Source organism: Ambystoma mexicanum, chromosome 9 (genome assembly GCF_040938575.1).
Source record: "Ambystoma mexicanum isolate Mex_15411 chromosome 9, UKY_AmexF1_1, whole genome shotgun sequence".
Classification (NCBI taxonomy): domain Eukaryota; kingdom Metazoa; phylum Chordata; class Amphibia; order Caudata; family Ambystomatidae; genus Ambystoma; species Ambystoma mexicanum.
In genome coordinates, this window is record NC_090931.1 from 1,432,651,161 (window position 1) to 1,432,664,020 (window position 12,860).

Here is a 12,860-nt window from a genome sequence, read left to right on the forward strand (position 1 = left end):
GCACCGCTGACCTGGAGGCTTAAGTGCGCCAACAAGAAAAAGTAGGACAGGAAATAAAGACACAGCATCAGGCAGAAGGTTTTAGGAAGTGAGCTGCAGGATAAGAATCAAGCATTTAGCTGAACAGGTATGTCTAGTTTTTTCCAGAAGATAGGTGTTGACAATTCCTCCCCAAGATTCAAAGGTATTGTGTTCCATACATGAGGGGCCACCGCAAAGAAAGCTCCTTTCTTGATTTGCGACAATCTGCAAGCTGGAATTTTCAGTTGGGCAGGTATGCTGGTGCTGTGTTATTTAGACATTTGCGAGTGATTAGAAGGAGGCGGAAGGTAATTCTGGCCTTCATAGGGAGCAGGTGTAAGTTCCTCCTTACACTGGCGCCCTACGTAATTACCTAAACTAACAATTTCTTAAAGCTTGACTTTAGAACAAAGACTGTATGTGCCAGTACATCTACTGTGTAGACTAGGATTTGTTGTGTGCCAACATGTCTAACTACCTTACTCCCACCCCCAATACACCTTACAAAAGAGCGAAGCCAGATTGCTCAGCTACATTAACATTGTGAGAGGCAGGACTAACTGCTGGAAACCCTGCACACGCATTAACAGTTGGTCTTCCTACGCCCTCACCAGAGGACTTCAGAAAACGTAATTGGCTTGCTCAGTTGTAAACACGTACAGGATCCTATATTTATCATAATTCAGGCAGGTTAGATCGCTATAATTCTGTCTAGCTAAGGTTGCAGAACGGGGTCATAAAACCATTTCAAAGAGTTCAAAGCATGGTTCTACTCGAAGTTCCCAGAATATTTACGCCAACCCTGGTCCAATTTTACTGGCTGCCGGAAGGCAAGTGATTGTTAAAAGTCCCCAAATCAAACTCAAGGGCTTACCATAATTCAGGCCCAGGTTGCCGACCAAGAAACTGCAAACATTACTGACTAGAGTGCAACCTCCAATCTGCTCATCAATGGCTGTTCTTACTATCAAAGGTAGGGTTCAAGATATGGGATGCTTGTTCTTTCCTGTTTCTAAGGCCTCAAGTGTATGGAACGCCACACCAAAATAATTGCATGATACGGATGAACGTTTTGTTTCACCAACGTATAAAGATGTTTCAGTTTCACTCGAACATTTACCAAATTTCTAACAGCATCCATCGTTCCACCCTACCTGATCAACCAGCATAAGTGCTTGGGCGTCGTGTGGGGAGACAGTCTCACTTTATAAATGGAACAAAAGTTATATCTATGTCATATTATTCATGAAGATAGGATCTCAGCAAACAAATGCCTAGACTCCCTGTAACAGTCCCTGTAACATTACACAAACAATAGCATAATTCAGAAAATGCAGACTGTGGCAGAGGAGAGGCAGCTATAGGCCATCAGGAGTGGGTATGCCACACACAGATATCCATAAAACGGGGCTAGCACATAAGGTGCACATCAAAGTGGGGTAGTGTTGGCAGACAAATAACAGCAAGCCCATCTGGCCTGCACGTTTCCCTGACAATTGTAGCATGTGGAAAACCTGCCTGGTCTCCAGTTTTCAGATAAAGCTAGGATGTGCTGTCCAGAAACTCCCCCCTAACCCCTACTCGACTATTAGCAGTTATGAACGAGCACTTTGACTTTTCACCAGGGACTACAATTTTCCCTGTGCTACTTTTTGGCATATGGACGTCAGATCAGAGTGCAGTTCTTGGGACTGGATGGGAGGCAGGTCCCAAAAAAGGTAGAATGGTTCACCCTATACTCTCCCACATCTCATTCGAAACCCAACAAACCTTAACATATCCTACTGCTAGCAGGCGCTCAAAAGGATAGGTAGCAGTGTTCGTTTTATCCTAGAACAACCCAGGAACCACAACCATCTGCCCAGTGAGCCTGCAAGTGGTTTTGATGTCCAGGGCATGAGAGAAAAGTAAGGTTTTTGTGAATGACACACACAACACCAGAGTACCTTAGTCTGAGTTGGCGAAGTGCATATGTATGTCAAAGTGGTGATGATAATTAACCTTTATTCTCTTTTTAATCTCAATCAGATAAGATTTATTTTATCTGCCACAGAACCAAGCTAAGGAACCATCATGAGCAAAGGGCCCTTAGGTGTTTTCCCTTCTCAGCTGAATGCCCTTAAACCAAGGAATGGTTTAATATAGGCATAGACTTTAAGGCCATTTTTAAGGTAGCTGCTCTGCATGTTTATGGAGAGTTCTCAGCATAGAACTGATGAGATTAGAATAGGTACATAAGAGATTCAATCACCAAGGAACTGAATGCTGACTGCTAATTCAATTTGTCAGGAAGTCCCAAATCACCTGCCACTCAGCTTCTGGAAAAAGTAAACCTGCCTACTGTGCTTTGCATTCATGGTTTGGGTGCAACGCTGGCTCTGCTGTGCAAAGCAAGATGTTCACCAGGGCCCACAGCCCTTCGCGTTGTATTTCATGAAGCCCAATGATCTTGTCAAATAACAAGGTTGCTGAGAAGTTGACATGCAGTTTAATGTTTACCTTTAGTCGGGATGGATCTGCACATGCATATTTGCAGAGATGACACTTGTAAGGCTTCTCCCCCGTGTGGATGCGGATGTGCCACGTAATCTTTTGCTTGTTTTTCGTGGTATATTGACAGTCTGAGCACTTGTAGGCCCTAGTTCCCCCATGTCCTTTCATATGATGGTCAAGCACGAGCTGATGGTGGCAGGCAAATTCGCAGAAGGGGCAACGAAGATCCCGCTCCACATTGGTATCAGTCTCATGAGCCTCCATGTAATGATGCACCAGCTGCGGACGCTCTTTGGCAGCAAAGTCACAGGACTCGCAGTGGTGGCTAAAGTGGCTCTTCTTGTGGCCCTCCAGCTCATCTCGATTGTCAAATAATTCCTTGCAGGTGCCACACTCGAGATGCGGGTGTAATTTCTGTATGTGGTACTTGAGTGTGGCAACACTGTGGCAAACAAACGGGCAGTGCTGGCAGTTGAGGCAGACTTTCTCCTCGTGCCTTCGGAGGCAATGCTGCTTCAGGGCCGTCTCAGAGCTGAACCCAGCTTCACACTGGGTGCAGGTAAAGGTGAGCTGCCCATTATGGCAGCTCTTTAAGTGCCTGTTGATGTCATTCTGGTTGTAGCCACTATAGTCACAGAGTGAACAGAAATGCGTGGGCTTCTTCTCATGAACACGTAGCTTGTGAATTCTCAGCTTTGAGTTGGTGCCGAATGTCTGGTTGCATACATCGCAGGCTATCCTTCCAACTCCAGTATGCAGAGACTCATGGGCCTCCAGGCGATAGCGTCGGGTGGTACTGAAATCACAGTAGGCACACTTGTGGGGCTTCACACCTTCGTGTCGGATCTGGATATGCTGCTTTAGGCAGCGGGCCTGCTTGCAAGTGAAGTCACACTGGTTACACCTTAGTTGTGGCCTCTTGCTGTAAAATTTCTTGTGCAGCTGCTTGTGATGCTTCAGAGCCTTGTATGACTTGCAGCTGAAAGAGCAAACGGCACACTGGAACTCATCTGACTTTAAGCAGCCTCTCTTTTTGTGGGTCTGCATTGCCCGATCCTGGTAGCAAGTAAAAGGACATGCAGGACAGAAGAGACACAGGCCCTTGTCCCTTTTGGATCCTTTCCCCCTCTCTAATTCCAGGGTCCCCGGCAGGTCGTTGGCCGGATATGTCTCTCCATTGTCAGTGTCACTACCCTCATCTTCAGCACTACTCCCTTCCACATGCTCCTCCTCCACTTCCACTTCCACTTCCGCCTCCTCTTCTTCTTCTTTGGAAGACTCAATGCTGCTTCTTTCTTCTGAGGCAGACTCCAGCTCTATGTGCTTCTCCATCTTGTGGGCTTTAAGTGCCCTCTTTGAACGAAAGAACTCTGGGCACAGAGGACATCGGAACTGCTCCAGACCTTTGCAGGCTTCCTGCACATGGCAGGTAATGGATGAGATTCTAGAGCACACGAAAGAGCAGGCACTGCAGCGGAACTTTCCCTGCTGAAAGGTATACTTTTCTGGGCAAGGAGGCGGACTGGTCCATTCATCACTGGCGACAGAGTTATGGCCAGGTGGCATCCCTCTGAACAATACTTCAGTAAGCCTCTCAGAAGAAAGATCCTCACAAGCTACTTCTGGAGAGACGCAGAGATCAGCAAGAATATTGCATGTAGCTTCCTGTAGATCATCAACACCATTTCCAACAGTATTTGATGCTACAATGTTTTGGTCATGTGGCTCAGAAACCACACTGGCACAAACATGCTTGGTTGGCACAATTTCTAGTTGTAACTCACTTTGTCTTGTTCTTGAGCACTTTCCTTGCTGCACACAAAACGGAGGTCTTGATTTGCTCTTTTTTTGGATTGCAAGACATTTCTTCATGATGTGCGTGTTCAAGCCTCTCTGCTGTTTAAAACTGGCCCCACAATCCTTGCACAGCAGGGCAGCTCTTCTTGCCAGGCAGCCCGCTTTGGAGTGAAGGGACAAGGAGCGCTCCTTCCGTGTGATGAAAGAACAATTTTCACATTTGAACACTTGTGCCTCAGACTGTAGCACAAGCATCTGCACTCGTCCTTCCAGAACCAGGGTATCAGCCTCCTTCTTGTCCCGTTTTCTTAAAGCCTTGAGTGCAGACTCTGACTTGCTTTCTTCTTCCGTCACCTCTGAGAAAGTATCTTCTTCATTGGCCATAGACAAAGGGTTATGATCGGGTACCCCAACATTGCATACAGTCAGGTCAATAGTCAGGAGTGCATCTGGCTTCAGTACACTGGACCATGTCTCCTGAATATCAAGAGTAATCTGCTCATCTGTTTCTAGGTGTGCATCTAAAGAGGATGTTTCGTGGGCAGAAGGTTGTTCCTCTGAAAGACTATGCATAGTACACTCAATGCTCACTTCCTCTGTCCCCATCACTTGCTCTGTTGTGGCGCAGTCAATAACTTTTCCTGGCCGGCTGTAGTCTTTTGTGTGTGCATCATTAGACACCTCTGATCCATGAAGACAGGCCACAGTAGTACTCTCTTCAAGTACCAGGGTTTCCCTGTTGTCAAGGTCTGGATAAGCAGTGGCAGATACTTCACAGCTCATCGATTCCATGTCTTCCAGCTGCATGGATGGAGGTTCTTTGGCTAAGTACTCAGAAGTGTTGGAGGGGTCACCCTGAGTGTCCATGCTCTCCAAATGCAAACTGCAGCTCTCAACATTATCCAAGGTGACGTCTGGGAGATTAGACTGTACTGCCAGAGATGATGTTTGTGCAAAAAAGTCTGGTGTTGTAGCTTCCATGGGATCTTTGGGTGCTCCTTCTAGACTTCTTACAGCTGTCACAATTTGAGTGAGCTGTGATTGCTCTTTGCCAGGCAGGGACGCACCATTGACTTGAGAATAATCATTGTCCTGAGTTTCTATGGTAGCTGGCTTGGCCCTTTGCCACAGATCCCTTCCAGGTGTGGTTAAATTGGTCTCCAACCTCAGGGTGCCACTAAGGTCATAGTTCATTAACATGTCTGTAGAGTTTATCTCCAGTTCTTTGTTTGCATAGTTTTCCAACCAGTTCTTATCACCAGGGACATAACCGTGAATTTTGCGCTTGTGTAAAAAAAGGCTGGTGTTGCTGAAAGTCCGGTATGTGCAAAGGGCGCAGCGAAACTCCTTCTGTTTGGTGTGCTTGCAATTCTCATGGTTGTGGAGGGCCTGCTTGTACTTGCTCTGGTAGCTGCAGTATTGGCACTGGTACACTGGCACTTGGTAGTTCTGCAAGTGCTTGGCCTGTTTGTGCTTCTGTAACTCGTACTTGCGCTTGCAAGCAAAGCCGCAGACTTCACAGATGAGAGACTTGCCTTGATGGCGCAGTTTGTGGCTGCTTAGCTGGTCTGCACGGTGGCATCGATAGGAGCATTGATTGCAACGATATCTAAGGATAAATAAGAGGAACAACATTAATAACTAAAGTGATAACTACTGGCAAAAGATTGTAGAAAACATTGTTTTTGTATATAATGCTGTAACCATGGCTGCGCAAGCATGTGGAGAATATTTCCGGATATTCTTCCACAGGCAACCGCTCAGGCAACTTCTCAGACTTGAAATACGTTTCCATTCTTCAGATTCATGTTAAAACGAACACAAATAAAAAGCACTAGAATATAGACTAAAAAAAATAAATATATGAAGCTCCTGTTTAATTGCAACTGAAGGGAAAATAGAAAGCTACACATTCAACCAAAGTGAAAAAACAAGAACAAACTATCCTAAACATCCTGATGTTGGAAAAGAAAAAAAAAGTACTTAGGGTAGCTCAGGGGGTACGTGCTCGCCATGGAAGCAAGACGACACGGAGCAACGCAGGATCGATCCGCGAGTCTGCGCTTAGAAACCTCTGGGTATTAAGTGCATTATAAATAAACTATCATATCATATAGGAACAGCAAACATAATATGTTCTGTTAGGTGGTTTTGTACCGCACACTGCTGCCACTTGCGTGGTCTCTTGGCATTCTAGCAGATCTGCAATGGAAGGAGGGTTTGGGGGGTTGTTAGTGGGATTGAGAGGGAGAGCAAGAGAGCTTTGATGTGCTGTTGACGGCTTCGGTTCAGAGGAAACCGGTCACTGAGCATTGGTGCATTTTTGGTTGGTAGCCGTCATGTGTCTTGAGGTATGATAGTGCATGGTTGTTTTGTGTGTACTTGTGTTTGGTTTCATGTTGAGTGTAGTGAAGTGCGTGCAGATCCAATCACATACGTTGGTACTAAAGCAAATGTAATAGAACTTTAACAAAAAGATGCCTGAACATTAGTTCTCCAAATATACACTCAAGCTCAGTGCTATTAGTCTAACAGATGCGTTATTTACCTAATCTGCCCAAAAAAGTCTGCTGGTTTTTAATTAGATCAGATTTTCGGGATTGCAGACTAAGCAGCCGCCAGCTCTATTCCTTGGGCAGCTGACATCAGATTGACACGTGTTTAATGTGTGCTAACCTTCCCGGGTGGAGACTACTTTCCTATCTGATTCAGTGGGCCATCTCCATAGAAGAGATCCTCAAGAAACTTCAAAATTATGGGGTAAAAAACAAAAGTGAAGGACAAGAGGAAAGCTACTGATTGTTCTGGTCCACATCCTACAAGGCCTTTTGTGCCTGCACCCAATGTGCTCCAGCAAAGGCTGCATCAAACTGAGTGCCGGTAGTTAAGTCCTGATGAGCCATCTAGGCCTCAAAAGTCCATCCTGTGATCCCGGGGCTAATCTCTCCACCAAAATACCTACTTGTGCCATTGCTACCCATTTGCATGCCCCAGAAAAACCTCCATGAGCGCTCCCTTTCAGGTACCACAGGGCATTGCATAACACTACAATACCGAACCAAAGCACCTTGCAACATCACTTGTGGTTGTGCAGAGTTCGAATTTGCAGGGAGATCTTTAGCTTCTGGTTCTAGCATAGGAGAGCCTGGTTTGCTTAAAAACAGCTTCCAGGAGCTACTATTGGCTCCCTTTGCCAACTGATACCTAACAGAAATGTCAATGTAACATTAATTGGGAGTACTTGAGAAGGTTAATAAAGAAGAATTAGCTAGAACACATTAAAACAATGGATCATGCATAATCGATGAAAAGTTAAAGTTTGCATCTCATGTGGAGGTTAGATTTGCAGTGTGCCATGTCCTCGCTTCTGGTTCCTCAGTGGTAGCTCCTGCCTATTGGGTGATGGCTGGAGTCGCAGCACAGGGGTGCCTTACCCACATGCCCCTCCCCTTGACAAATCCTTGCTAATGACGGAGGAATTTCGACAAAAAACTCCTTGTGCTTTTAGCCATTTCTTCAATGCCTTGTTACAGAGTCACAGGCCACGCAGGAAGAAGGAAAAAAATGGAAAAACAGATAAAGAAACTGAAGGCTAGCAGAATAAAACCCCAAAAGAACCAACCCCATCCAGGAGGAAAAGGGAACTGTCAGATTTTGCCTGGTGGCCGAGTCAATGTGCACCAAGGCTTCGACCTGCTCAAATGCTGCTTCCATGATCAAACTTGATTTGAGTGATTTTGCTGTCAAAAAGGCTACCAATTCCGTCACCATGGGACAGTTACCCAAAAGCATTGAAGAAAGGGAACAAGATGTAGAAGTAAGCAGGCAAACGCCACAACATTGGCCCATGTAGGTAGTCCATTCAAAGAGGGGGTCTCCGAGTGCCTCCCCTTGCACTGTAGACTTGAAACTTACTAACAGTTCCTTTACTATCCAAATCCAATAGTACTCATGTTATCAACGGTGGAAGCATGAGCATCCAGCTTGTCCTGTCACATCCCTGAATAAAGATTCCACCCTCATCCCTCCAGCAATTCATGCACCAGGGAGCCATCTCGCCAGTCTTTTTCACTCATGGATTTCATTTTGTCTTGGGTTTTTTTCCTCCATTTTTTAAAATGAAATATCAAATAGAAAACTGAACTAACAGCCAGTTACATAGGGTGGGCACATGAAACAGCAGGTAGTGAATGCAGTTATAGACATCACTCGCTCCTACTCCTAATCATACTCATTCCACTGCTGGAAATAGACTTACATGTCCCATCCTATGGCCGTAGTATCTAAACCCTCCCTCCTCCCAAAACCCATTTCCCACCCAATCCTCCCGTGATTCGCTCATGTATCGTGCGAAATGCTGTATTGGACCTCACCCAGTAAGTGTCATTTCCTCTATGAATTCATCCCGGACCAGTCCCAAGTGATATATAGGCCGTATATGCCCCCATTACTGCTACTAGACCTCCCGATCAGCTCTGTGGTCCCTATAATTTGGCTTGTCATCTCGTTCCCCTCGCCTCGCAGGCGCCCCGCTGTGGAGGAATAACCCTTCCTTCTTACAGCGGGACGCCGTAGGAGTCCCGCTATAGGAAGAAAAATCTATGTTTTAGCTTTGGGAACCAGGGGTACTAATGGCCTTTATCCCCCCATTTCAGGGGCTGCAATGGACGATAATGGTCCGTAGCCCCCATGTATTTATTTATTTATTTATTTATAATGCACCAATGCCCACAGACATCAGGCTGTGTGGTTACAGTATTTGTTGAGGAAGATGAGGTGGAGGAAGACTGCTTACTACTTGCTGAGAAAGGAACAACCTTTGAGAGCATTGCGGTCATTGGATTTGGTGTGGCGGCGCATGGAGGTGGTCCCGTAGGAGTACTGTCCAGGTAGTCTGCGACAGAGTACAAAATTGCACTCAATGCATTTCACTTTGGTAGCTTTAGCCTTTGGTACACTCCCAACAGTAGCAAATAACTGGCACACCCATGATTCGATCTGGGTGCTAGAAGTAGGCACTTCCTCTACGACCTCCTCTTGGTCTTCTTCATTGTCTTTGGAAGTACTGCGCTTGTTCTGTTGTGAAGGTCCTCCAGGTGGTGGTGGCTCTTGGGGAGGAGGGATGGCAATAACTGATGCTATTTTTAAGATAAATAGCAGTTTTGATAAAATTCTTCCAAGTATGTACTGTGTACTAGACTGGTAATGGATAAAGAGTACAAAAAAGGTGTAGGAGGTGTGCAAGGGAAATTTTGAAGTTGAAAGTTCCTAGATCAGTAGAAAATGCAGTTCCGAACTGTCTCGAAGCACAGATACGATCACGGAGTGCAGACGCCTTCGCGAAACATGTCACCATGCTGCGTGCAAACGTATGGTAACGTGGCACTGTCCAGAAGGTCCGCAATGAAGTCAGACGTTCCCGGACGTCTACAGATGCTAAATTATTTCAAAAAGTTGCAAAAAGTGTATAGGCATGTTAAAATGATGAAATGGCAGAGTCTTAAGATGAAACTTTGTAAATTGGACAAAAAAAATTGCTTATTGGCCAAGTATCATATTAGTAAGTTGTAGGGAAATACCATGCACTGGTAAAAACCCATGAAATTCACTGAAAAAAACGTTGTTAAAAGGGACGTTATGGTTAAGTTGCACTTCTAAAAACCTATGAAATTCAATGGACAAAACATTGTTACAGGGACGTTATGGTTACAGGTAAAACCGAAAAGCCTCAGAAATTCGCCAGTTATAGTAAGGTAAGCAACCATAACTCACGCCACCACCGTGCACTGCTAGGACTAACACCCAGGACATCAAAGATGACATCACAAATGTCATTGATTACATCACCTATCTGGTTCACTTATTTTGGTTCACTGAAAAATCTAGGCCAGGTGGTTTTGTTCACTGACAATCAGAATATTTAAATCCAAAAGGTGCTGTATATCAAAACGTTAACCTTGTTATATGTTCTTAAAGTAGTTTCCTTAGGGTTCGGTCTCAGCTCATGGTGCACATGCATGGAGCACTAGCAGGCCTCAAACACACAATTCATTTGTATACAGGAAGATAAACTTTAATGCCATTAACATTTTCTGATGATGCCGTTTCTTTCTTCCTTACTTTTGTTTCCCTGTATGTGCCTCTGATTTATATGCAGTGTGGGTCTTCATATATGTATTGTATTGTTTGTACTAGCACAAGTGTGTAGTAAGTCTTGCATTGTTAGCTAGTTATTACATGTTTAACATTACACAATCACCCCTGACATCTTGTTATCAACATAATAAAAACAACCCCTTGTAGGTAGGGACTTTTCATCAACATTAATTTCACATGTGATGTCATCAATGACATTTGTGATGTCATCTTTAATATCCTGGGTGTGAATCTTAGCAGTGCACGGTGGTGGCGCGAGTTATGGTTGTTTATCTTACCATAATGGGCGAATTTCTGAGCTTTTTCGGTTTTAGCTGGAACCACGACATCCCTGTAACAATGTTTTTCCATTGAATTTCATAGGTTTTTATTAGTGCAACTTAACCATAATGTCCCCTTAACTAAGTTTTTTCATTGAAATATTATATTGTCTCTGCTTAGATTCACATGCTGTCCATAGAGCGACATCTAGTGGAAGCTGCCAAGTATTACAGTTGTTTTCGAAACCCGAAAAGGGACGTCGACAGGGTGTGCCATTAATACTATCCCTAGTGTGACATCCACTGTACCCACGATCTCTCACGCGTTGTGGTCCCTCAGATTGTTATTTTTCTGACATGAGGTAGCATGAGATGTAGCTTGAGTACAGTTGTACCCAAGCAGATACATATCAGTCAAGCTCATAAGCATACATGCGCCTTCTCTCCAAGGGGAGGAAGGGTGGGTCGCATGTGAATGTAAGCCGATACAAGCATCAGAAATACGATTACGGTGAGTAATGTATCCCTTGTGAGGCTTGTGGAATCTGCTTAGATCACATGCTGTGCATAGATTAGCGAGCAGTTGAAGAAGGAGGTGGGATGTGAGAAGGTTCATGAGCGAATAAATGTCTTAGAACTGCTTGTCCCACTTGTGTATCTGTCTTGGAACGAGTGTCAATGCAGTAGTGCGGAGTGAAAATATGTACACAGCTCCATGTAGCTGCCTTGCAAACACTGTCTAAGGGAACATTTGCAATGAAAGCCAGAGTGGCTCCTGTACCTCTCGTGGAGTGAGCCCTGGGCGTAAAAAGGCAGTGTTTTATCTGATAGGGAATAGCACAGTTGGATACATCTGGCTATCCACCTCGAGATGGCATTCTTAGAAATGCAGTCACCTTCTCTGCATGGAAATACGGAGAAAAACAACTGATCTGTTTTCCTTAGCGGTCTGGTCTTGTCTACATAGCAGAGGACCGCTCTCCTCACATCTAGTGCGTGGAGTATTACCTCAGCTGAGCTGTTGGGTTTCTGGACAAAAGCCGGTAGCTCAAATGACTGGTTTACATGAAATTTGGAGATGAATTTAGGTGAGAAGCTAGGGTGATCCTGCACTGACAATGCTTGGATTTCACTAACCCTTCTTATGGAAGTGATAGCCACTAAGAAGGCAGTTTTATAAGTCAGGTGTTTGAGACTAGACTTGTGCATAGGCTCTAAAGGGGGTCCCATGAGCTTAGCGAGTACCACATCGAGGTCCCACCATGGCGGCGGATTAGAAATTGGAGGGTGAAGTCTCTTTACTCATTCCATAAATGCTTTGATGACTGGTACTTTCCACCATGAGACCTTATTATGAGAGGTTGTGTAGGCTGACAAAGCCGCCAGGCGGACATTTAGGGAGTTAAATACTAACCCTGCATCTAGCAAATGGAGCATATAAATTAGAATGTGGGATGGTGTACATTCTACCGGGATGATTTGTTTAGCTTGGCACCAAATTACGAATCTTCACCATTTGTCAAAGTAACAATGCCTAGTGTTTGGTTTTCTTGATTCTTTCAAGATTTCCATGCATCTCTGTGGCAGGTTGAGATGTCCAAACTCTGTGACCTCAGGAGCCATGCTGCCAAGTTCATTGAGAGTGGCTGCGGGTGCATTGTTAGTCCCCCGTGCTGGGTGAGTAGGCTGTACTGGCACGGAGTTTGATGGGATTGCACATCATCAGTTTGCGCCGATGTGGATACCATGGTTGTCTTGCCTACAGAGAAGCAACTAGGGTAAGCGTCATCGGTTCCTTGTGCATCTTCTTCACCATCTTCCTCATTAGTGGTTTTGGGGGAAAAGCGTAAGCAAATTTCCCTGACCAGTTCATCCATAGGGCGTACCCCTTGGAGCTTGGCTGGGGGAACCTGTATGCGAAGTTTGGGCATTTACTGTTTTCGCTTGTGGCGAATAAGTCTATAGTTGCGAAATCCCATTGAGAGAAGAGGTGTTCTACGACTTCTTCGTCTAGACGCTCAATAAGTCTGCTAGAGAGCCGAGTTCCCCTTTGTTAGGCAGAATCATATGCAGTACCCTTTGGGAACACCACACACAATTAAGACTACAAGTGTAAGTACAAATTCACCTTTG

General features: G+C 45.0%; 1 protein-coding gene across 2 annotated transcripts in view; it reads right to left on the reverse strand.

Moving 5' to 3' along the window:
- ZNF142 (zinc finger protein 142) overlaps positions 1-12,860 on the reverse strand; it is a 210,403-nt gene that overhangs the window by 119,258 nt on the left and 78,285 nt on the right. For both annotated transcript variants that reach the window (XM_069616849.1, XM_069616848.1), the window contains one exon: positions 2,521-5,920. In XM_069616849.1, the coding sequence (XP_069472950.1) occupies positions 2,521-5,920 (3,400 nt within the window). The remainder of the gene's footprint in view (positions 1-2,520; positions 5,921-12,860) is intronic.